General features: G+C 57.0%; 1 protein-coding gene across 2 annotated transcripts in view; it reads left to right on the top strand.

Annotated features, from left to right (window-relative positions):
* The window catches only part of COL11A2 (collagen type XI alpha 2 chain), a 29744-nt gene extending 9330 nt beyond the window's left edge, over positions 1-20414 (top strand). For both annotated transcript variants that reach the window (XM_015542528.2, XM_007093234.3), the window contains 58 exons: positions 904-963; positions 1066-1107; positions 1333-1395; positions 1753-1827; positions 2301-2387; positions 2619-2675; positions 2843-2896; positions 2985-3038; positions 3137-3190; positions 3359-3412; positions 3618-3671; positions 3754-3798; positions 3921-3974; positions 4407-4451; positions 4624-4677; positions 4867-4911; positions 5049-5102; positions 5349-5393; positions 5631-5684; positions 5810-5854; positions 6084-6137; positions 6453-6560; positions 7634-7687; positions 7983-8036; positions 8135-8179; positions 8265-8318; positions 8445-8489; positions 8621-8674; positions 8770-8823; positions 9044-9097; positions 9512-9619; positions 9769-9858; positions 10062-10115; positions 10349-10456; positions 10595-10702; positions 10845-10898; positions 11004-11057; positions 11242-11349; positions 11540-11593; positions 11802-11855; positions 12078-12131; positions 12294-12347; positions 12692-12799; positions 13203-13256; positions 13444-13497; positions 13634-13687; positions 14241-14294; positions 14562-14669; positions 14780-14833; positions 14991-15044; positions 15311-15418; positions 15555-15608; positions 15919-15954; positions 16145-16198; positions 16314-16581; positions 17286-17398; positions 17769-17975; positions 18704-20414. In XM_015542528.2, the coding sequence (XP_015398014.2) occupies positions 904-963; positions 1066-1107; positions 1333-1395; positions 1753-1827; positions 2301-2387; positions 2619-2675; positions 2843-2896; positions 2985-3038; positions 3137-3190; positions 3359-3412; positions 3618-3671; positions 3754-3798; positions 3921-3974; positions 4407-4451; positions 4624-4677; positions 4867-4911; positions 5049-5102; positions 5349-5393; positions 5631-5684; positions 5810-5854; positions 6084-6137; positions 6453-6560; positions 7634-7687; positions 7983-8036; positions 8135-8179; positions 8265-8318; positions 8445-8489; positions 8621-8674; positions 8770-8823; positions 9044-9097; positions 9512-9619; positions 9769-9858; positions 10062-10115; positions 10349-10456; positions 10595-10702; positions 10845-10898; positions 11004-11057; positions 11242-11349; positions 11540-11593; positions 11802-11855; positions 12078-12131; positions 12294-12347; positions 12692-12799; positions 13203-13256; positions 13444-13497; positions 13634-13687; positions 14241-14294; positions 14562-14669; positions 14780-14833; positions 14991-15044; positions 15311-15418; positions 15555-15608; positions 15919-15954; positions 16145-16198; positions 16314-16581; positions 17286-17398; positions 17769-17975; positions 18704-18844 (4092 nt within the window). In that variant the 3' untranslated portion in view covers positions 18845-20414. The remainder of the gene's footprint in view (positions 1-903; positions 964-1065; positions 1108-1332; positions 1396-1752; positions 1828-2300; positions 2388-2618; positions 2676-2842; positions 2897-2984; positions 3039-3136; positions 3191-3358; positions 3413-3617; positions 3672-3753; positions 3799-3920; positions 3975-4406; positions 4452-4623; positions 4678-4866; positions 4912-5048; positions 5103-5348; positions 5394-5630; positions 5685-5809; positions 5855-6083; positions 6138-6452; positions 6561-7633; positions 7688-7982; positions 8037-8134; positions 8180-8264; positions 8319-8444; positions 8490-8620; positions 8675-8769; positions 8824-9043; positions 9098-9511; positions 9620-9768; positions 9859-10061; positions 10116-10348; positions 10457-10594; positions 10703-10844; positions 10899-11003; positions 11058-11241; positions 11350-11539; positions 11594-11801; positions 11856-12077; positions 12132-12293; positions 12348-12691; positions 12800-13202; positions 13257-13443; positions 13498-13633; positions 13688-14240; positions 14295-14561; positions 14670-14779; positions 14834-14990; positions 15045-15310; positions 15419-15554; positions 15609-15918; positions 15955-16144; positions 16199-16313; positions 16582-17285; positions 17399-17768; positions 17976-18703) is intronic.
* Positions 20415-23188: the final 2774 nt, after the last annotated feature.

Here is a 23188-nt window from a genome sequence, read left to right as displayed (position 1 = left end):
CTTTGCTGGGAGAGTTGGGGGTGTTGGGGAATGATTTCCATTCTTCCCATCCTTATCTTGGTTTTGGCCTTAGTGTTGGGAGTGGACATCTGAGAAGTGTAGAAAAGCAAGAACTGGTGGGCTTGGAGTATATATGAGGGCCAAAGGAAGGGTGTAGTGTCCCTCTTGGGAGAAGAACGGGGCCGGGGGAGTCTGCTCTGGGGCTTGAGCAACAGTCCAAGAGCTGTATTTTTCCAAAAAAAAAAAAAAAAAAACAGTTATGAGGTCTGAGTTTGGCATATCAGGGGGGCCTGATCTCCAAATCTATTTAGAGTATGGATGTTTAATCTCTGGAGAGTTTTGAACTTTGTGAACCCCTTGAAATTCTAAGAAAAATTCTGTGCACAAAGGTGTACACCTTTTCTTTTCTGGAAAAGACTTCATGGATTATATCTGATTCTCATATGGATCCATGCCCTCCCTCCAAACCCAGATAAAATCAATCCACAATCTTAGAGAGATTCTTATTTGGTGGATTGGGGTAAGGGTAAGGATGTTGATGTTTTCTTAAAGTTCTAAGTATTCCTGGGGTCAGAGAGAGTTTGGGGGAGGTTGGGGAGTTTGGAATCCCAGAAAGGGTTGGGGTGAAAACCTTCCTGAAAGAGGTCCTAAGGGAGATGAGGAAGTGTATTTGCTAAGGTGGGGCTGGGAATTGGGAGGTGGAGGGCCCTGAGGTCTCCTTGGAAGGCTTGGGAGGTCTGGGAAGAGGGAGTCTTAGGAGAGGGCTGGGGGATTTTGGGGGTAGGGTTAGGGAGGTGTCCAGAGGATCTGGGAATGAAAGAAAGTAGGAGTTAGGATGGGGGTAGTATTGGTGTCCTGGGTGCTCACCGGTCCCACTGGGGGTTACATGTGTGTCTTCTTCAGGCTGCCCGTGGACCCCGGGGGCTGAAGGGAGAGAAGGGGGAACCTGCGGTGCTGGAACCTGTAAGTTGGTCTGTTGATCACTGAGCTGAAGGCAGGGGGAAGAAGAAAAGGAGGTGGGTTGCTAGCCCTGTAGCCTCTGACTTTCAACCTTTGGCTCTACAGGGTATGCTGGTGGAGGGGCCTCCTGGCCCAGAAGGCCCTGCGGTGAGTCTAGCTGTGACCTTTAGCCTCCATTCTTTTCTCAGAGACCCTACTTACACAATCATCTTTGCCTTCTCCACATATGACCAGGCTTCCTTCTTGGAACTCTGGAGAATCCTTCCAAAGCTTCCAAGATCCTCAAATCTCTTTTATAGAGACCACTCTTCAGCCACATACCCCTCTTCTATGTGAATGCCACACCTGACCCACTCCTCATTTGTTCCTCAGGGGTTGATTGGTCCCCCTGGCATCCAGGGCAACCCAGGCCCAGTTGGAGACCCTGGCGAGAGGGTAAGGGGGCAGCGTGTGTGCACATGCACGTGTGTGTGTGTGTGTGTGTGTGTTATGAGGGAAGGGCTGCATAGGAGCCTCTAGAACCCAATGGGGGCACCATGCTCAATAACTCCTCATTAGCAGATTGATTAATGAACAAAGGGCTGGTGTGCTCTCCAACACCCAGAAAGGAGGACAGGCTCTGGATGGGGAGGGGAGTAATCTGGTGTCTCCCTCTCATTTTTCTCTGTGGGAGTGGGAGGGTTCAGGAAAGATCTAGAAAAGTCTACATTTATCCTGTAGACGGATTCACAATGATGCCAGGACCCTAACATTCCCTACCTATCACCTATCCTCATTTTCTCCCCACTCCAGGGCCCCCCTGGCCGAGCAGGGCTCCCTGGATCAGATGGGGCCCCTGGACCTCCTGGCACATCGCTCATGCTCCCAGTGAGTTGTCTTCTGGGCTTTGGAATGGGGAAGGTAGGGGAATCATGTACTGTCACCAAGAACCAGAAGACCAGGAGAGCAAAGGAGGATTCTCTAAAGACCATCAACTCAAAGAGATTGATCTTTGAGGTGGATGGACTAGATCTCATTAGATGACCTGGAACCAAACATGGATCATCTAGAACTGGGCAGAAAATCCTATATTTCAGGAAGTCTAGAACTTCTAAAAACTCTAGGAGAGTTTTCCCAGAAGAAGAAGCCAGAGAGTAGGGGAGGAAGATGCGAGTAGTTTCTGAAAATCTCTATGTGATTATCTGGAAAACTTCTGTGGGAGACAGTGGAGGAAGGCATGGGGTGGGGCTGTCCCCGAACCTGGGAGATGGGGCAGAAATTCTGGATGAAGCCTCTGGTTGGGAGAGTCACATGGGTTTCCTGGAAGAGAACCTACACCTTCCTCTCTCTCTGCCCCTCAGTTCCGGTTTGGCAGTGGTGGGGGTGACAAGGGCCCTGTGGTAGCAGCCCAGGAGGCTCAGGCCCAGGCGATACTGCAGCAAGCACGGGTAAATAAGGCTGGAGGGGCATGGAGGGCAAATGAAGACTTTAGGAGGGATTGAAAGGGTAGGTTGGAGTAACTGTGGAGGAGGGTAAGGTCTGGGTTGGTTTGAGGCTGAGAGTAAGGTTTGGGGGAATACAAGGAGTGGAAGTGCAAATTTGGAAGGTGGAAGGTGTACTGGGGTTGGGAGTTTCCAGCTACCTCTTCCTCAGCTCTGCTGTGTCCCCTGCTTCCCTAGCTGGCACTCCGAGGACCCCCTGGCCCCATGGGATACACAGGCCGCCCTGGACCCTTGGTGAGTGAGTGGGGTATTGGGGTATGGAGTTCTTTGTGTGTGTGTGGGGGGTAGGGATAGTTCTAGAAAGGGACCATGTTGAAAGTTATTTTGCTTATTTTGGGGAGGGCTTTGAAGTCACTGTTGGGTGTATCATTTAACATAGCCACCTCTCTTCTCTGTCACAGGGACAGCCTGGGAGCCCTGGCCTGAAAGGAGAATCTGGAGACCTAGGACCTCAGGTGACAAGCCCCACCCATTTGATCCCCCATCCAGGGCCTCCCTTTCTGTCTATGCCCTTTAACCCTGCCCCTGACTCTCCCTCACCAGGGCCCCAGAGGACCTCAAGGCCTCACAGGCCCTCCTGGCAAGGCTGGGCGAAGGGTGAGTGGGGGTGTGGTGGGTGTGGGTGGGAGAGAGGGCACACACAAAGTGTGAAGGAATGTGCCTCTGTTTGCTCTGACACTTCCTTTGCACCCCAGGGCCGAGCAGGTGCTGATGGAGCTCGAGGGATGCCTGGAGAACCTGGAGTGAAGGTAACAAGTATGGGTCCCTCTCTGATGTCTGTGGCTTCTAGCACTATCTAAGCTCTGGGGATTACTAAATTCCCCAGGTTTCCCCATGAAGCGGCACTCAGGACAAAGTAGGGATGGATAGGGTGGGTAAAGGGCTGGGACCTCACTTGGGCTGCCCTCTTCCCCTAGGGTGACCGAGGTTTTGATGGACTCCCAGGGCTACCTGGGGAGAAGGGACATAGGGTGAGTATATTGGGGGTAGTGCATTGTGATGAGGGGTAGACCTTCCATGGAGGGGTGGGAAGGTAGGGATCTCAAGGCAAGAGGAGGAGGCTGAGGGTCCCAGGAGGAACTCAATGGGTGAAACTGATTGGTTAATTAAAGAGGGTCAGTATCTGCCTGAATTGGGGGTTCTGAGGCCCCTCTTATCTCTTCCTCCATTTTCCAGGGTGATACTGGTGCCCAGGGCCTTCCTGGCCCCCCTGGTGAGGATGGAGAGCGGGTAAGTATTGTGGCTAGGGAAGGGACTCAGTATGGGAGAAGTGGGGAAGGTGAGGCTGCTTCATCATGTCTTCCTCCTCCAGGGAGACGATGGGGAGATTGGGCCTCGGGGACTGCCTGGAGAATCAGTGAGTGTCTAGGGGTTTTGGTGAGGGGGGTCTCTGGGGATGTCAGGGGAGCAGCATGGGCATGAAGGAGACACATTACCTCTCGCCCACACATGCCATATCTTCCCCTCACCTGATTGCAGGGACCTCGAGGTCTCCTTGGCCCCAAAGGCCCACCTGGTATTCCTGGACCCCCGGTATGTGACTATCCCTGACTTCTGACCCTGACCTCACCCCCTGACCTTTCCAACTCTCCAACCTTTCTAGCTGCCTCTTCCTCCCACACTTCTGGTTTCCTCTCCCTTCCCCCCCAGCCCCCAGCTCTGCTCCAGCCCTTACTCCCAGGTGCTCTTACAGGGCCGTATGGTGCACTGTGCTAAAGGCTCTGAGGGTAGCTTAAAAAAAATTCTGAAGAAAAACAAAACCCCACAAACCCACAGACCCATAGACCTACGCCCTGTGGATCTGGGCTGGCTATGTTTGCTTAGGTTTGGGATGAATTGGAGGTCTGACCGATGTCAGGCTGCCCCATCCCACCCTCTGGAATGACTGGGCCTCTCAGAAACCACAGGTCCTTCCAGGGCCCTGGCCCCATCTTCCAGCCTGCTCACGCCCCTCTCATGTTTCAGGGAGTCCGAGGCATGGATGGTCCCCATGGTCCCAAAGGGAGCTTGGTGAGTAATGGGCACAGAGACACCACCTGGCCCTGAGCCAAGGTCCTGTTTCCATTTTGACTCCCTGCTTGGTTCTGGTTCTTGCCCTCTTGCTGCCCCTGCTTCGACTCAGCTCTTGGCCCTAAGTTTGTTGTCACCATCTTTTGATCCTTGCCTGGTTGCTTGTTTCTAGGGACCCCAGGGAGAGCCAGGACCTCCTGGACAACAGGGCACTCCTGGAACCCAGGTGAGTTGTCCTGTCCAACCCCTCCCCATCTTTAGCAACTTCCCCTGGGCTTCCACAGTGGTTCAGACCCTGGATGGAAATTAAAGGTCTCAAGCCTTCACCACTCATGCTCTGAATGGGGATGCTGGCTATAGGAGAGAGTAGTCCACCCCTGTGGGGCTCCTGTGACTCCTCTCTCTCTCTGTATAGGGTCTCCCTGGGCCCCAGGGTGCCATTGGCCCTCATGGAGAGAAGGTAAGTGACTAAGTGATTTGGGGGACAGGAGATACACCGGGGGAGGTGTAGGGAGAGCCTTAAATGTGTGGCTGGGGCTTCAGCCATGGTGTGACCTGATCCCACTGGTGACCCTGAGCCTCCTTGTCTTCCTGCAGGGTCCCCGAGGGAAACCAGGGCTCCCTGGCATGCCTGGCTCAGATGGACCTCCGGTGAGTGGGTCCCTACCTCTTAATCCAAATTCCACATGACCCTCCACCCCAGTGAATGACCTCCAAGTGACTTTGGTGACTATCTACATAGTGTGTTCCTTACACCAGGAGGTCACTGGTGGTGCCTGCCCATGGTCACTAGGCTTCATTAGGGTCACAAGGGAAAGCTGGGCTAAAGAAGTGAAGGAAGGGGTGCAGGGAAGGTAACAGTGGCCAGATGTCACATTCTCCTTCCTTTACCCGCAGGGTCACCCTGGGAAGGAAGGTCCTCCTGGAACCAAAGGAAACCAGGTGAGATGGTCCATGCCTGCTTTCATTCCTGGAGGAGTTTCTACCCAGACTTTGGGGCCTCAAAATCCTTGGAATTTCCTTGGCTTATCATTCATGTGTGGCTGAAGTATTCTTGGTCCCATGCCTTGTATCCCTATCGAGATTCCAATGTTGTCTCTTCCATTTCTTCCACCCCCCAAGGCCTCCATAAGTCACACCCTGAGACCCCTTTATAGGTATCTCTTTTTCTTCTTCCAGGGTCCATCTGGACCTCAGGGTCCTCTAGGATATCCGGGACCTCGAGGTGTCAAGGTAATGGACAACCAGGCTGGGAAATAAAGCACTATGGTTGGGGGAGGCAGCTGGGATCTCAGGAGCTCAATCCTTCCCAACCTCCATCCCTGATCTCCCTGTCTCTATCTCCCTTCTAATTCTAGGGTGTGGATGGAATTCGTGGTCTGAAGGGCCATAAGGGTGAAAAGGTGAGCAGCGTGCCTCCAGCTTCCCAGCACCTCCCTCCATTCTGCCCAGCACCACCCCTTTGGTCCAGCTCTTCCCCTGCTTCCTGTCCTCCAGCCTGCCCTGTGCTGCTTTCCAGCTCTGAAATCCACCCTTCTACCCATATCTTCTAAAATGCTCCATTTTACCTCCTGACCCCTCCCCCCACCTTCCACATCGTCTCTGATGAGCTCTCACCCCCATTTTTCTCAGGGCGAGGATGGCTTTCCCGGGTTCAAAGGGGACATGGGTGTGAAAGGTGACAGGGTGAGTAGAAGCCCACACACTGGCCCCCCAGCCCTAAGTCCTGATCCTCCTCTATTTTGGAGCCTCCAATCACTAGCTTATCTCCTGAAACCACAGAGTCCCCATCCGGTGGTCTTTCCCCCTTAAAGCCTGTCCCCGGCAGAATGACAACCCCACAGCTGAGTCCCACCAGCCCGAAGGTCACAACACTCTCCCTTTCCCTGTCCTGCAGTAGCTCTGGGACCCTACTCAGTCTCACCGAGGCCTACCTCTCTTCTTGGAGCCCAGCCCATACCCCCAGTCCCTGACACTTGCCTCTTCAACCCTCTTACCCAGGGAGAGGTTGGAGTTCCTGGTTCCAGGGGAGAAGATGGTCCTGAGGGACCAAAGGGACGTACTGGACCCACTGGAGACCCTGGCCCCCCTGGGCTCATGGGCGAGAAGGTGACCGGGGATGAGGGAGTCTGTGCCTATATGCTCTAGGGACATGGAGGGGATGAAGGCCTTGGCACTAGGATCAGGATCGACTTTAGGGTGCCAATAGTTGGAGTCAGTTAGTCATTTGAAGACCATTAATTATTCACCTCTCTGTAGAAGGCTCCTCCTGGCCACTGACAGTTAGGGGTGGGGGTGAGGATGTATAAGAAGTCAAGGAAAAGTCCCTGTCATGAGAATTTACATGACATAGAAGTGAGGACAAGGCATGAGGCTGGCATAAGGTATATGGGTGCAAGGCAGAGTGAAAATGTGTCTGGACTCAGAGCAGGAGAAATACCAAGAAGGGAGAGTCAAAGAGGAGGTGAGCCAGACCTGCAGAGCTAACTCCAGCAAGCCCTCACTCACCGAGTGCCAACACCCCACCTGCTTGTCCTATCAGTCCTGCAAGGCAGGCTCCACTGCAGCCCTGTGTTGCGGAGAGCTTTCACTGAGGCACCAAGAGGTTAAGATACTTGTTAGTCACACAGCGAGTGAGGGGCATAGCCTGGGTTTGAGCCCAGGCAGTCAGGCTGTAGAATCCCTGCTCCCAGCTTCTGCTTCACAGTTGTCCGGGCAAGGTGGGCCCTGAAGCATCAGGAGGAAGGGGTGCATGTCAGGGGGATTAGGGGTGATGCAGAGCATGGGTGGGGGCAGAGGCGTTCCTGAGTGTGGTGTGTGCGGGCCTGCAGGGGGACTGGTCTTGATGGAGTAGAAGTGTGCACTGGGGAAAGGGAGCTGAGGTTGAAGGGTAGGCAGGGATCACAGTCCTGAGGAACTTGATGGAACTGCAGATTTAGAGACACAGAAGGGGTGAGATCCCACCACCAGAGTTGGGGAAAATCTACTCTCAGGAAGGAGAGATTACAAAAGCCAGGCAGCCTGTGGAACAGGAGATGAGGGGTCAGGGGCTGGAGGTTTGCTGGGGAGCCTTGCCGGGTAGGGGCTGGCTCCTGTCTCTGGGGCTTGGGGTCCCTTGGGGGCAGGGATGGAGTGGTATCTGAGGCTCCTCTTGCTTCTGACTGCTCCCTATCTCTCCACAGGGCAAGCTGGGTGTTCCTGGTCTGCCTGGCTACCCTGGACGCCAGGGTCCCAAGGTGATATGATGCCCCTTTTGTGACCTTCCTCTTCCCTTCTCTGACCCCTGATTCCAGGAAGCACAGACTGACAGAGCGGTGGGGGACCCTCGAGTGAATTTAGTCCACCCCCATTCCACAGATGGGGGAACAGAGGGCCAGAGAGCAGCAGGGGTTTGCCCAAGGACACCTAGTTATTGGCAGAGCATAGTCCTCCCTTCCTGCTGCCTCTGTCACCAGTTCTGACCCCCTATTAACTCTTCTAGGTCCTCCTTTTTTGTGACTTTTCAATTTTCTCCTTCTCTACCCTCACCAGGGCTCCCTGGGATTTCCTGGTTTTCCTGGCGCCAGTGGAGAGAAGGGAGCCCGGGTAAGCTGGGGGAAGGGAGAGGGTGTAGAGGGCAGAGCTGCTCTGTTGGGGGGAGTCATGCCCTGGGTGATGTGGTGTCTCTGCTTCCTTCCTACCAGGGCCTGTCAGGGAAATCAGGGCCTCGGGGAGAGCGGGGCCCCACGGTGAGTGCAGGGGGGCAGACACGTGGCTCAAGATCCAAAGAGGTGCTTTGGGATTTTTCTGACAACTCCCCTCCCCTCTCTCTAGGGTCCACGGGGTCAGCGGGGACCCCGAGGTGCCACGGGGAAGTCTGGAGCTAAGGTTAGTGGTCTTGGCAGGGCTCCATCCACCATCTGGCCCTTAGCCCAGCTCCCCGTTGACTCCTCTGACTTCCAGGATAGCTAGAAAGCAGCTCTTCTTGCCTTCTGATCCTCTTTCCCCCCACAGGGAACATCAGGTGGTGATGGCCCCCATGGGCCCCCTGGAGAAAGGGTGAGTGTGGTTTGAGTCTCCTGATCCCTAATGCTCCCCAGGGAGCTTGAGTGGAGCCCATGCCCTCTCACCCCAGGGGGGAAGCTGCATCCCCTGCCCATTCTCCTGATTCAACCCAGCTCTGTCTCTAGGGTCTCCCTGGACCTCAAGGCCCCAATGGATTTCCTGGCCCCAAAGGACCTCCGGTAAGCTGACCTCTGACCTGCCTTGGTTCTGTGAATCCTTCTTCTCCATCCTCCTTTCCAGCTCAGAGTTCACCTGACATCTGAACCCCTTCCAGGGTCCCCCTGGGAAGGACGGGCTGCCAGGACACCCAGGCCAGAGAGGAGAAGTGGTAAGTGATGCCCCTGGCCCCCTGAGACCTTCAACTTCCAGAGCTGTCTGGAAGGCCCACCAGGGAGGTTCTTCTGGCAGAGTGGAGATCAACCTGGTGCTGCTCAGACCCATGGCCAAGGACCTGGTGGTGACCCTGCCGTTCCTCTGGGAACCTGGTGTCCATCCCACAGTGTCCATGCCTGATATGCTTTGACTGCTCTCTCCTCTTCCTCTCTCAGGGTTTCCAAGGGAAGACTGGCCCCCCTGGCCCTCCAGGGGTGGTGGGACCTCAGGTATGTCTGCCCTCTGAGAGAATGGACCCCAGACCCCGGAGTTAGTCTTTCTGCCCCTTTTCTCCCTGTTTCCAATCACATGCCCCAGCCCCTGCTTTGCCTGACCTGCCCCCCACCCCACCGGGGCTGCAATTTGGAGCAGAGACCCCAACTTCAGTCTGGTTCCTGGGCCGGTTCTCATCTTCTTGAGCCTCAAAGGGGCAGTTCCCCAGTGGGGACACAAGTGGTATGGTTACTCCAAACTGGGGAGTTAACACCAGCGCAGTAGCCTAGCAGAGCCCTTGGAGTCTCCCAGTAGCTTTGGGGCACAGCTAAAGGGTTCCAGAGGGGTTATTTCAGGGTGGCCAGGGTGGCCTGTTTGGGCAGGGAGACGGGCAGAGGGACTGAGATGGAGTCTTTCTGTCTCTTTCCCAGGGGGCAGCAGGAGAAACTGGGCCCATGGGGGAGAGAGGTCACCCAGGACCCCCAGGGCCCCCTGGAGAGCAGGGACTGACTGGAACATCTGGAAAAGAAGGAACAAAGGTCGGTAAAGGGCCAGGCAGAGGGGAACTTGGGGGGCCAGGGTTGGGGTGCTGAAGGGAACAGCTAATTGGGGATTTGAGAAAGGCCAGAAATCTCTCTGTCCAATCTAGGAGCGTAGCTGTGGCTCATCACTTTGTGTTTCATTTTAGGGTGACCCTGGTCCCCCAGGGGCCCCAGGGAAGGATGGACCTGCTGGTCTGAGGGGGTTCCCAGGAGAGAGAGGCCTCCCGGGCATTGCGGTGAGTGTGAACCCAATCTCCCAGCCGCATTGCCTGAGAAAAGTTACTGCTGTCCTGGCATCCCTCAGTGTCACCCCACCCCCATTTCTCTGAGCCTGCCCCCCCTCGACTTTCATCCTTCCCTGCATGTCTCTTGGACCCTCACTCTTGTTGTGTCCCACCCTCCTGTCTCACATCTGTTGCTCCAAATCTCTGGTTCACAGGGTGGACCCGGTTTGAAGGGAAACGAAGGTCCGGCTGGTCCTCCTGGCCCTGCAGTGAGTCTGGGGACCCTGGGGGACAGGGGAGGACCCAGGAAAGAGTGGGTGTGGAAGGATGAAGAGTGGCATCTGGATCTAGGCAAGACCGTGGGACTGGGCAGAGGGAGCCTAGGGTCAGCCATAGTGCATCCAATTTTGGGCTATTCTTCTGGGAACCATGGTCAGGGGTCCTCTGGTGTGGGTGGGCTGTGGTCTCCTCCTTGGGAGTCTGACTCCATTTCCTGTTTCAGGGCTCCCCTGGGGAGCGAGGTGCAGCAGGATCAGGGGGACCCATTGGCCCCCCAGGGCGCCCTGGCCCACAGGGTCCCCCTGGAGCTGCAGGAGAGAAAGGTGTCCCGGTGAGTGTGGGGTCCCTGGGGAGACACACACTGGGGAGGGGTCTGTGAGCTGTGAGCTGCTGGGCTCTGGAGGGTTTCCTGTGAGGGTGTTTGAAGGTGATGATTCCGGGTCATGACTCCTTTCTTCATTTCCTACAGGGTGAGAAGGGCCCCATTGGTCCAACTGGCCGAGATGGGGTGCAGGGCCCTGTGGGGCTTCCTGGTCCCGCTGGACCCCCAGGCGTGGCAGGAGAGGATGGAGACAAGGTGTGGGAACCCACAGACCCTGGACCCAATCTTTCCAGATGAGATCGATGATCTGGGCATACCTCCCATCCCCTTTCCTGTCTTAACCTCCCTGCCTCATCCAGGTCCTTTCTGTAATATCTCACCTGCCTTCTCCTTGCAGGGTGAGGTGGGAGACCCTGGACAGAAGGGCACTAAAGGGAATAAGGGTGAACATGTAAGTGGCCATGACTTTTGACTTCTGACCTCTGACCTTTAGCCTCATTTCCACCTGATCTCTCTTCCTGTCTTTGGTGTCTTTGACTCTCCTTTTCCCCTGCAGGGCCCTCCTGGACCCCCTGGGCCCGTTGGTCCCGTGGGGCAACCTGGAGCAGCGGTGAGTGACTGATGCCCTGTCTGCCCCCACCAGGGGCACTGGCAGCCTCTAGTCTGCCCTCAGTTCCGCTTTGCCCTGTGGGGGCTCTGGGCCTGGTGCCCAGCTCAGTGTGGAGTTTGTGAATAGAGAACACCTGACCCATGACTGTCTCTGTGTCCTTGTCCCTGCCCTCTCTCCACCTCAGGGAGCAGATGGGGAGCCCGGAGCTCGGGGGCCCCAGGGACACTTTGGAGCCAAAGGCGATGAAGGAACAAGAGGATTCAATGGGCCCCCGGGACCCATTGGCCTACAGGTTAGTTGGAAGGAAGAGGCAGGGGCTGAGAGGTGGGGTCAGGATGGGTCTGATGTCTGCCCCAGACCCCCACCATCCCCTGCTGCTGAGGACTAGGGGGCATGTGGGATTGGAGGGAAGGGCACTGTCTACCTGGAGCTGTGCTCTAGGGGGTTGGTCATCTGGGCACGTGCTGTGTACCCCCACACAGGGTTTGCCAGGCCCCTCGGGGGAGAAAGGAGAAACAGGAGATGTGGGCCCTATGGTGAGTGTGACCCCCTAGCCCCAAGCCCACCTACTAGTCACCCCCCCCATCCAGCGGCCCCAACACCCCACTGCCACCGATGCCCCTGCTCCCTGGTAGGGTTGTCCCCGTCCCCTGCCACCCCCAGGATGTCTGCCTCACCCAGCCCTCTGCCATTTCTGTGTGCCTTTCTCTTCCTTCTCATCTCTGCCCTATCTGCTTTTCCCAGGGACCTCCGGGCCCCCCAGGACCTCGAGGCCCAGCTGGACCCAATGGAGCTGATGTGAGTCCTCTTAGCCTCTGTCCCTTCAGATCAATGTGGCCAGTCCTGCCTCCCTTTCCTCAGACTATAAACTCTAGTCTCATCTCAGCTGCCGAGAGAAGCCTCTGGCCTGGAAGGCCTCCCACTGTCTCACTGCTGTGACCTTGGCGCTCATCCAGGCTCTGTCTCTGGAATGTCACCTCCTTCCTTAAGCAGTTACCCTAACTTCTGTTCCTCTTTCAGGGTCCGCAAGGTCCCCCGGGAGGTGTTGGGAACCTGGGTCCCCCTGGAGAGAAGGTAACTGGGAAGGGGGTGAATGAATGGACTCGCCTTGGCGGGGGTATGAGGGTTGGATCTGGTCTGTTAGTTTTGGTTGGGGGTGGCAAAAGAAAATGAGATGGGGGGGGAATAGCAGGATTTTGGGGAAGAAGGAGGTGTTTGACCCCAGTCTTCTTTCAGGGAGAGCCAGGAGAATCAGGATCTCCAGGGGTCCAGGGCGAGCCAGGTGTCAAGGTGAATGAAAGCTCTGAGGCCTTGCTCCCTAATCCCCATCACCTTCCTCAACCTCAGCGCCCCACCCCCGATGTGTGATCTGCTAGAGCTGGAGCTCTTCTACAGCCCAGGAGCCTGTGCTCCCCATAATCAGGGAGATTGGACCCCTGGGTCTGAGTGAGCCCCACACGCTTTCTTTGAAGGGAAGAGGGACCAGATGATTCCCTGTGGGCTTGACTTTCTGTGTGCATCCTGCTGTCACTGAGGGGACAGAGGGGAGGCTGAAGGTGTTTTGGAAGCAGGGACTGCATCCTTGATCTTCAAGACCCCTTTGGGACCATCTGTACCCTCCATTCATCTTCCAGGGCCCACGTGGGGAGCGTGGGGAGAAAGGAGAATCGGGGCAGCCAGGAGAGGCCGGACCACCAGGGCCTAAAGGCCCCACCGGTGATGATGGCCCCAAAGGGAACCCTGTGAGTTTGGCGGGTGGGGGGGCAGGGCTGGGAGGAGGGCCTTGGGAATGAGAGACCTGGGAATATGGGTGTGTGTGAGTGGGAGGGTCTTGGAGTGGGGAGAGCCCAAGGATGGGGGGAGTACTTGGGTGGAAGTCTCTGGGAATGAGATCTGGGAGGGATGTATGGGGTCTGGAATCCAGAGACAGAAAGTGAGAGATGCCTTCTAATTAATTCCATGAAAGCATTAGAAGGCACAAAGTGCATGAGGTGAGAAATGTGGGTGCAGGAGACCATCTTCTCAGGGGGTGCAGGCGGGCCTTGCCTGCAGAGAGGGAGGGTGTCACATGTGCCCATGGGGGTCTGTGTTGGCTCTGGGTAGGCTTAGGGGGTTGTGACCTTGCCCTGTTCTTTTCTGGACTAGGGTCCTGTTGGTTTTCCTGGTGATCCTGGCCCTCCTGGAGAAGGTGGCCCTCGGGTGAGTCCTCCTCAGAGAAAGAGGGGAAAGAGGGTGGGCTTCTGTACGGAGCCTCCATGTGGCTGATGCGTTTTGAGTGTGAGAAGCTGGGGGCGGGGCAGGGCAGGTGGAGGGATGGGAGGATTAGCAGTTTTGGGCTGATGCCAGCCAGGTTGGGGCAACCCTTGACCTTGGTTCATCCCTGCAGGGCCAGGATGGTGCAAAGGGTGACCGAGGAGAGGATGGCGAGCCAGGACAGCCCGTGAGTGACCAGTGACCCCTCCCTCCACCACGGAGCCCAAGCCTTCAGGCCCATTGCCCCCTTTTTGTGCCCTACTCCTGAGGAGTCCACTGGCTGGAGGCTAACCACTCATTCACCCCTACTCCTTCCTCCATAGGGATCCCCTGGTCCCACTGGGGAGAATGGACCCCCTGGACCACTTGGGAAGCGGGTAAGTGAGGTGGACACCTGGGAACTTGTGGGGCAGTCCTTAGGGTGGATAGAGGATGGGACAGTAACACATGGGATGGGCAGGGAGGTGCTTGGGATCTAGGCTGTCCTTGGGTGGGGTGCACATGTGTGTGAACATTTGTATTTTTAAGTGTCTGTGTATAACTGAGTGTGTCTGTTCTTGGGTTTTGCTATGTATGTTCTTGCCAGGGACGGTGGTATTCACCAACTGATCAGAACGGACACTGGAGGAAGGGGCTAGCTTTCCTGGAGGGCCCCCGCTAGGCCAAAGATTAACCCTCTAGTTGCTGGGGCAGGAGGTGTGGGCAAGTGGCTTTTTGCGAGATGCACAGAACTACTCGGTATTTTAACAACGGGTGCAGCTGTACCAGCTTATCTGTGGCTCAGCTTCTGTGACTGCGTCTGTGCACGCCCAAGTGTGTGTGTGAGTGCGCGTGCATGCTCGCTGGAGCCCAGTAGGACAGGGAGGAGAAAGCGGCTGAGCCTGGCTATTCACTACCTCACCGACTTTTCCTTCCTGTATCCATCTGCAGGGTCCCGCTGGCACACCTGGTCCTGAGGGGCGGCAAGGAGAGAAGGGGGCCAAGGTAAGGGAGAGGCTGGAATATTCCCTCCGTCTCCTGGCACCTCTGGTTCCTCAGACTCCTCTCTCTAGATGTCTACCCTGTGTTGACCTCCTCTATGTTGAGCCTCTTGTTCGGATGGGGGTTCCGTTCCCTATACTTACTCCTGCTCAAGGGGCTCCTGGGGTTTGGCCCCTCCTCTCTGCTTCATCCAGTCCGCCTTGGACCCCCTACCACCACCCATACTCCCTTCCTCTGCCCTTTAAGGTTCATTCCTTGTATGTGTTTCAGGGGGATCCTGGCGCTGTAGGTGCCCCGGGGAAGACAGGCCCCGTGGGCCCTGCAGGCCCAGCAGGGAAACCTGGTCCTGATGGGTTAAGAGGTCTCCCAGGCTCAGTGGTGAGTAATGGAATGGAAAGGCTTGGCTGGGGTAGGAGGGGTGAGGGGCCTTGAGGGGTACCTGTGTGGGGACACTTTTCCTCACCTCTGTGGCCTCCTTGAATCTGCAGGGTCAGCAAGGCCGTCCTGGGGCCCCGGGCCAGGCTGGGCCTCCAGGTCCTGTGGTGAGTGACTGTGGATTAGTGGGGTGGGTCGGGGTGAGGATGCTGGTTCCCTGGGGCAGGGGGAATCCAGCTGAAGCCCTGGAGGAAGTGGGAAGTGGTGGCCAGAGGGCCTGGTCCCACCCCTCCCTGGAGAGAGTGACTTCCTGTCTCCCCACAGGGACCTCCGGGGCTTCCTGGCCTCCGGGGTGATGTCGGAGCCAAGGGAGAGAAGGTGAGTGACACAGATATGTGGCCAGGTATCTCCCCTCACCCTCACCCTTGAAGCCTAGGGGGACCCTGAGTGCCCACCACTATGCTTCAGGGCTCCAGCACCATCTCTGGGGGTCCTTACTCAGTGACGACCGTTCACAGGCCCTGTTCTGTCAGACCCTGTGCCTAAGTTTCTCTTGCCTTCTGCGCTCTCACCCCCATGGGCTCCTTCTTCTGCATCCACGTGTCTCCTCTCTGCACCCCCCTGACCACTTGTCCTTTCTCCAGGGTCATCCAGGTCTCATCGGACTGATCGGGCCCCCTGGGGAGCAGGGTGAGAAGGGTGATCGGGGACTTCCTGGCCCCCAGGGCTCCGCTGGACAGAAGGGAGAGACGGTGAGGACATGGTCCTGAAAGGTCTGGGAGGATGAGTGTGGGGATTCGTGTTGGGGGTGAGGGTAGAGGTGGAGAAAGGGGTGAGGGAGGGGGTGTGGAGGAGGACCCAGTTGAACCACGCCCCTCTCCTTCCTAGGGTATCCCAGGAGCGTCTGGGCCTATTGGTCCTGGAGGGCCCCCTGGCCTCCCCGTGAGTACCCCATCTGTTCCTCACAAAATCCCCTAAACCCCACTGCTCCCCCCTCCATAATCCCCCAATGGCTTCCATGGCAACCACCAGCCTAACCAGCATAGGTCCCAGGGTCCTCCATATGTCCTTACATCTGCAGCATTTCCTCCCCCGTCCTTTCGGGGCCTCCCAAATGTCCCCGTGTTCCCTCACACCTGCCCCTCCTGCGGTAAAGCCAGGGTCTGTGGACTCATGACTTTGCATCTCCATTTCTCCATATCCCGACCGTCCCCTGTGCTGACCATCTCTGTCTTGTAACCTCATTTCACAGGGACCTGCTGGCCCCAAAGGAGCCAAAGGAGCCACAGTGAGTGACCCCCAGCCAGCTCTGAGCTCTGCCCCCTTCCCCCAGCTGGACTTGACACTTTCTCTCCCGGGCAAATGTGCTCCCTCCAGTGGAGTTCCTCCCTGGCCTGGAGACTGATTTGACCCTTCTGTGACCCTGATCACATGCTTGACCTCTTGACCCTTCCATGACCTATCTACTCCTTTGGCAGGGCCCAGCTGGACCCAAGGGAGAGAAGGGCGTCCAGGGTCCTCCGGGACACCCGGTAAGTTACAAGCCAGGGCTTGCTTCTCTGACTGTCCCTCTCTGTCCCAGTGTTTCTCCATTTCACCCTCATATCGACCTTGCCTGTCACCCTTTCCATCTGTCTCTCCACCCAGGGCCCCCCGGGCGAGGTGATCCAGCCCCTGCCCATCCAGATGCCCAAAAAGACTCGGCGCTCGGTGGACGGAAGCCGCCTGATGCAAGAGGACGAGGCCATACCGGCTGGGGGGGCTCCGGGCAGTGCTGGGGGGCTGGAGGAGATCTTTGGCTCACTGGACTCCCTGCGGGAGGAGATTGAGCAGATGAGGCGGCCAACAGGGACCCAGGACAGCCCCGCTCGCACCTGCCAGGACCTGAAGCTCTGCCACCCGGAGCTGCCTGATGGTCAGTGCCGGCCTCAGGAAACAAAAATAACAGTGTGGGCTTGAAAAGCAGAATGGATGGAGGGGGTTCTTGGGGAAGGTGTGGGGTGGGGGTGAGCGCTGAGGGGCTTGGAAGGGCAGCTCTTTGCCAACTAGGTCAGAAGTATTTCCATATTTCCCAGTTGATCTGGTCCTCCCAGTGCACGGCAGCTCATCATCAGCCTGCTGCCTACGGGAAGCGACAAACATACACACGTGTACACATGTGCTCGCATTTACACAGATGGCCGTGTGTGCGAATCTACAATCACGTGTTGTATCCCCGTGAGGATGTCAGCGCTCCTGCCTCCTCCGTTGGGATCCTGGGGGTGCTGCTGGGGGGAGGGGTGCCACAGACGGGCAGGGGTGTAAGCGATGATGGAATGTGAAGTAGGGTGGGTGGTGGTGTGGGGCTCTGGGGGAGAATGGGACGAGGAGACCGAGGGCATGGTGGGGAGGGCATGGTGGGGAGGGTATGGGGGGAAGGTCATGGGAGGGAGGTCAAGGGGGGAGGGCATGGTGGTGAGGTCATGAGGGAAGCATGTGGGGAGGAGGTCAAGGGGGGAGGACGTGGGAGGGAGTGCTGGGGTTTGGAGCAGCATCGGGGGAGAAGTGGGAAGGGAGGCAAGGAGCACCCTGGGTCCCACCTGTTGGGGCGCTGATCCTTCCTTCTCCCTCACCCAACAGGAGAGTACTGGGTCGACCCCAACCAGGGCTGTGCTCGGGATGCCTTCCGGGTTTTCTGCAACTTTACAGCAGGAGGGGAAACATGCGTGACGCCCCGGGATGATGTCACACAAGTGAGAGCTGGCGCCTGACTGCTCATCCCTGCCCCATAGCATGGCCCAGTCAGGGCCTAGTGGTTTCTAGGTTTATGTGACAGGCACCCTCGCCCCTGTGGAGCCTGCTGCCGCTTCTTTCCTTGACTCTTTCCTTCTCACTGGCCCTCTGCCGCTCACTGTGTCTCCTTCCCTTGACAACCCAAGACAAAGTTTGCCTCTTGTTTACCCTCAGTCAGTCCCTGGCTCCCACTCTGGCCCCTCGTTTCTCCCCCAGCCCTTTCTGCCCACCCATTCCCTGCCCCTGACCGTGGCCCAGCTACCCTGCGTCTGTAGACGCCCCGCAAGCCCGTCTCTGTCTGCCCCTGACTGTGGCCCTCTCTCCTGCCAGTTCTCTTACGTGGACTCAGAAGGCTCCCCGGTAGGTGTGGTCCAGCTCACCTTCCTGCGGCTGCTCAGCGTCTCAGCCCACCAGGATGTCTCCTACCCGTGCTCTGGGATGGCCCGAGATGGTCCCCTGAAGCTCCGGGGGGCCAACGAGGATGAGCTGAGCCTGGAGACCAGCCCCTACGTCAAGGAATTCAGAGACGGCTGTCAGGTGGGAACCGGAAGAGCTGGGTGGGGGTGGATCCCAGAGTCAGGCTGGGGGAAGACCTTTTGGGCAGAGGCACCAGGAAGAGCAGGAGGAGTCCAGCTTCTCGGTGTCAGATATGCCTGAGGGAGCTCAGACGGGGGCGATGGGGGGGCGGGGTGGAAAGGATGGAAGGTGGGGTTCACCTGCGCGCACACACCAGCATCACCCAGAGTGAGTCGTGCAGGCTCGTGCACTCATTTACACAGGCTGCCCAACAGAGGCACACGGGGGTGCAAATCACCCATCCCAGGAAGGCACAGGAGGACCTAGACACCCATCGTCTGTACATACATCCCCAGGATTGTCCGGACAGGGTCACACGGGGACACACAACATGTGGAATCATGTCAGATATTACCACACGATTACACCACGGACACGTGTTTACACATCCCTATGGAGTCCCACAGACTCACACAACCACCACACGTAGACAATCTCAAGGACAAACCCAAGGCTGCACAGACTCGTTCAGGAGCACAGATATGCGCACACGTTCCCAATCCTGATGCTCTGGAAGAAATTTGAAGAAGAAAATCTAGCAAGTTGGATCATGTGACAGGGACGGGGGGAATAGCAGCTAGGGGCGCTCAGAGGAGAGGCGAGCCCAGGCCTGAGGCTGGGGGGCCCGTGGGGCGTGTGCACGCCTCCACCACGCTCACTGCTCCCTCTGTCCCGTCTCCCCCCTCAAGACACAGCAAGGCCGCACGGTGCTGGAGGTGCGAACACCGGTGCTGGAGCAGCTACCAGTGCTGGACGCCTCCTTCTCAGACCTGGGGGCCCCCCCGAAGCGGGGAGGGGTGCTGCTGGGGCCTGTCTGCTTCATGGGCTAGGTCCTCCTCTGTCTGACCCTGTCCGTCGAAACCAGGCCCACCTGGAATCCCACAGCATCAGCTCTGTGCCACCTCCCGAGAGGGCTCCTCACCATCGGTGGCTTCGGGCCAGGGCACCGGGAGCCCCCAGCCAGGGGCAGACCAGGGGAGGGGTGCGGCGGGTGCCGGGACGCCCCAGGGGAGGGGTGGCATCTGGGGCTCTTGGTCCTCCCACTTGGAGCCTGTGACCCGTTGGACAGCCGAGACCCTTATTTAAAACGCACCTCCCAATCACCCCAAACAAGCAGAAGAGAAGAGAAAGGACACTGTGTATTTTGTATTTAAAAGTAATTATATTAATTATTTAAAGAGTGGAAAACAAAAGAACAAACAAGATAAAGAGAGAAATGCCAACAAAAATCAGCGGACTTTGGAGACAGGGCTCTCCAGGGGTGAGCCCCGGCACCCTCCTCCTTGCCTCAGGGCTTTCCTCAGTGACTGTGGGGGGAGGTTTTCAGGCCAAACCCCACCTCCCTCACAGCCCGCCTGTAGCACCCACTGTGAATGTTGGAATATATGGTCTCCTTTGCCTCAGGGTCTGACTCTCTCTGTCCAGTGTGGGGCTTTCTCATCTCCCCCTACCGGGTGTTTGGCTCCCTGACCCCCACACCGGCTGTCTCTCACTTGGTCTGGGGCTTGCAGGAACCGCCTGCTACTTGGGGAGCAGGCCGAGCCCCCAGGGGCGGAACAGAAGAGCGAGGGGTGAGTGCAGGGCCTGTATTCAGCGCTGTTGAAATATCGAAATGCTTCTTCCTCATCAGCTGGTAAATGGCCACGACTCAGCCCGCTGAGTGTTCCACCGCCAGCCTGGCCACCCTGGTCCCACCCCTGAGCCTCCCTCCCTCGCCTTCCCTGATCCTGCAGTGGAAGGGTTAATGTGTGGCATATGGATGGAAGGGACTCCCAGGACCTTGTCTAGCCCCATGCCCAGTGTCCTTTCTGACTGATGGTTAAATAATTTGATTGTCCCCTCCTGGGCTTATGAGTGTGGTGCTTGTGTTGTTATTTCAATCCCCACCCGGGCCCCCATCCAATACCCCTCTTTGCCTGCTGAGCTGTTACCAGAAATGGAAGGCTTAATCCCTATCCCCAGAGGGGCCTGTCCTTTTGCGGTGTCAGGGCCCAGAAAAGAGTTCATAAAACCTGGCTGACAAGTGCGGACCGCCAAACTGATCTCTTGGTGACATCAGGTGGGAGCCCAGGGTTCTGTCCCACACAGGTGCTGGCATGTTTTTGGGTTCCTTGTTTCCAGGTCCAGCACAACCTCCCCAGCACCCCAATTCCCCATTTTTAGGACCTCAGGGCTGGAAGGGGGTGCTTAGAAGGTCTGGTCTAAACTCTTTGCAAATAAGGACCTTGGGCTCCTTCCAAGACCGCGTTTCCTGCCCCTGGACCTCTGGTCACCTCGTGTCCTGCCCATACCTGTGTGCATTCCCAGCTAGGTAGTGCCGGGCTTCTCTCTGTGTCAAGGTGCACAGTCCTAGTCTCATCGCATGCCGTGCTGCCCCCGCTTCCTCCTTCCCCAGGGGCCCCTCTTAGGGCTTATTCAGCAGCTCTGTGCCCTCCGGGTCAGGTGTCTGGGTAGGTCCCTTCAGTTCAGGGCAGCCGCTCAGCCAGGCATCGCTAGCTGGCCTCCCCACCTCCCGTGGGGCTGCTCATCCTCACACAGGATTTCCTGGCTCCTGCCCGTCCTGGCAGTAGAATGAAACTTAGTCCAGGGCCTCATCCCAATCAGGACACCCCTTCCTCGCTCGCCGTCCGGCTGCGGGTGTCCGAGCGTGTGTACGGTGTCCCGGAGGCCGCAGACCCCCTGGGGCGGGACTGGGAGGGACCCAGGGTCCCGGTAGGCAGCGCCCCGCCTCTCCTGGCAGATCCCGACGGCACAGCCTTGATCGTCCCCGTCCCCTGAGGACAGAACCCCGATCTTTGAAACCCTGGAGTGGTGGAGCTAGCTCATTCTGGATCCAAAGAAGCTCTCCTATGGGGCCTAGAGGCCCAGCCTGGCAGAGACGGTGGGCAGGGAAACCGTTTGCAGGTGAAAAGCCCTTCTCGCATCTCTCCGCCTCTGCTGCCCCCTGGTGCCGGCGCCAAGCCCTCGGCCAACTAAAGGGCAAGCGGAGTAAGACCTTCCTAACACGTTGTCCCTTTCTTCGTCCCCAACTGAACCCTCCTCACTCCCTCAGCCCAAAAGGCCGAGTGGAAGCCCCCTGATCTTATCTTTACGGGGTCAGGCGGTGGACGGGTTTTTGGGATCACTCGCCCTCGGTCTTAATCTCCAAGTCCTGAAGGCTTCTGACAACCCCCTTCCGGAAGCTTCCTTCTGGGCCTCAGCTAAAAGGAAGATCAGACGGAAATAGATCTTGCCCGCACTCACCCCCAGCTAAGCTGGGCCAGCGCTGAGGCTTCTCCGTGCTTTCTCTGCAATTGGAGCCAAACCCAGAGTTTGCCCCCAGAACCCAAAGGGGAATGTCCCCAAAGGTCACTTTTGGTCAGATGCTCTGAGCTTAGAGGGCTTTTCTCCATGAAAACAATGCCATACATTCACTCAAATAACACTTATACACGGCAGTTGGGTCCCAGGCCAATCCGCAAAAGCCTATTTAGCTAGAATGCTAACCAACCCCGGACAACCGTTTTACCAGTGATTCTGTGCCAAGTTGCAGCCGAGGATGCCAGAACCACACAGCCCTCTCCTTCTGCCTCCTGGCTCCCCAGGGCGGGGGGAGCCAAGCCCTGGCTCTAAGGAAAGATGGGAGGAGGGGCAGGGCAGGGCTCCAGAGGCGGGAGTTTTGGGGTGGGGCTGGGTGTGGGTAGCGCAGGTCCCCTGGTGTCTAAACATGCGGGTGCTGGTAGTGGCTCCAGGGGCTTGTGGGCAGAGGAGGCTTCCAGATGGGCTGGGGAGTAGATAAAGAAGAGAGAGGCAGAGACTTTGGGGAGTTCCTTTGGGCTTGACTGGGTCAGAACACGAACTCTTGCAGGAAACACTGGGCTCTGAAACTCTTGACTGCCCCTCCAACAAGTTTAACTTGAACCCAATAAGGAGAAGGAAGTCACTGATGATGTTGGGAAAGAGAAGGGATATGACAGATTTGTGCGTTAGCAAGGCCCCACCCAGGTTGGATGAGGCTGTGAAGGGCCTGGACACAGGCACACGGCCAGCCACGGGGGTTTAGTGAGATTTAGTGGGAAGGCTGTGGGGATGGATGCTGTAGCCTGTCACAGCCTTGGAGCTACTTCTTAGCCTTGGGCTGATATTTTTGGCGTCCTACCTCATGGTCAAAAAACAGCTTGTAAAATTTGGACCACTTAGATCACTGCACCTGAGAGCACTACATATCCCAGAAGACCTCCCCTTCCTTGGCTATGTTGCATGCTGGGATTTGTAGTTTCTACATGGATCAGGGTAGGTGGGAGTAGAGACAGATAAGGAAGGGAGTGGGTCAAAACAAGGCTGCAGTTGCCTCAGAAAGGAGTTCCAGAGCAGTAGGGGGTGGTGACCCAGTTTTGTGATTATGTAGCCCCGATTCCTGCAAGTTCCGTGTGGTCGGCAGGGAGGGTTAGGAACACATCCTAGTTTTTTCCTAACCAGCTATGCAGTTCAGAGGCCAGGATCATGTTTCCCAGCCCACATCTGCTCAAGTGAGCTGACATCACCCTCTGGGTGCTTGCAGTTGGCTTTCTTTTCTTATTTTCCCCCCTCATCTTTCCCCCTACTGCCATCTCAGTAGGGAAGAACTGTCCACTGGTCCTTGAATGAACACCAGGGACATCTGTAGGGACACCTCCTTTAGGGCTACCCTCAAGCAGCCAAGAGTGTAGAATAAGCCTGAGAGCCAACCCACCACACCGCCTTCCTTCCACCGCCTTCCCTCAGGTGATGGGCATTTGGTCTAGAAATTGTTGTGACAATCCATTTGTTTACTTCGCTCTGGCTTCTCTTCCTCTCAGTAACATCTTACTTCTGCGCGGAAGGCCTTGTGAATCCCATGAACTAGGTGTGTGGTTTTCTAAAGAGTAACAGATAGAAGCCATGTTGGATACTATGGCAGCTGGCGTAAAGGTCATGTTCCAGGTCTTGCCATTTCAGCTCTAAAGGGCTGGGATTCCGCAGGGTCTGGGGCCAGAGTACGCGGGTCGTGGTGATATATTCCTGTGTTATGTTCATGGCTCCCCATGGTCTGGGCTCTGTTGGTGGGTCACGTGGTGGGTAAGTGCTCACTAACTCGGGTACACGTGTACCACGAGGGCTGGTAGAGGTTTCTTATGGCTCTGCAACTTTCCCGTCTTTTTATTAATACCTCAGTA

This window comes from Panthera tigris, chromosome B2 (genome assembly GCF_018350195.1).
Source record: "Panthera tigris isolate Pti1 chromosome B2, P.tigris_Pti1_mat1.1, whole genome shotgun sequence".
Lineage (NCBI taxonomy): Eukaryota > Metazoa > Chordata > Mammalia > Carnivora > Felidae > Panthera > Panthera tigris.
The sequence above is the reverse complement of the archived record's forward strand: the minus strand, read 5'-3'. Positions and strand labels throughout refer to the sequence as shown.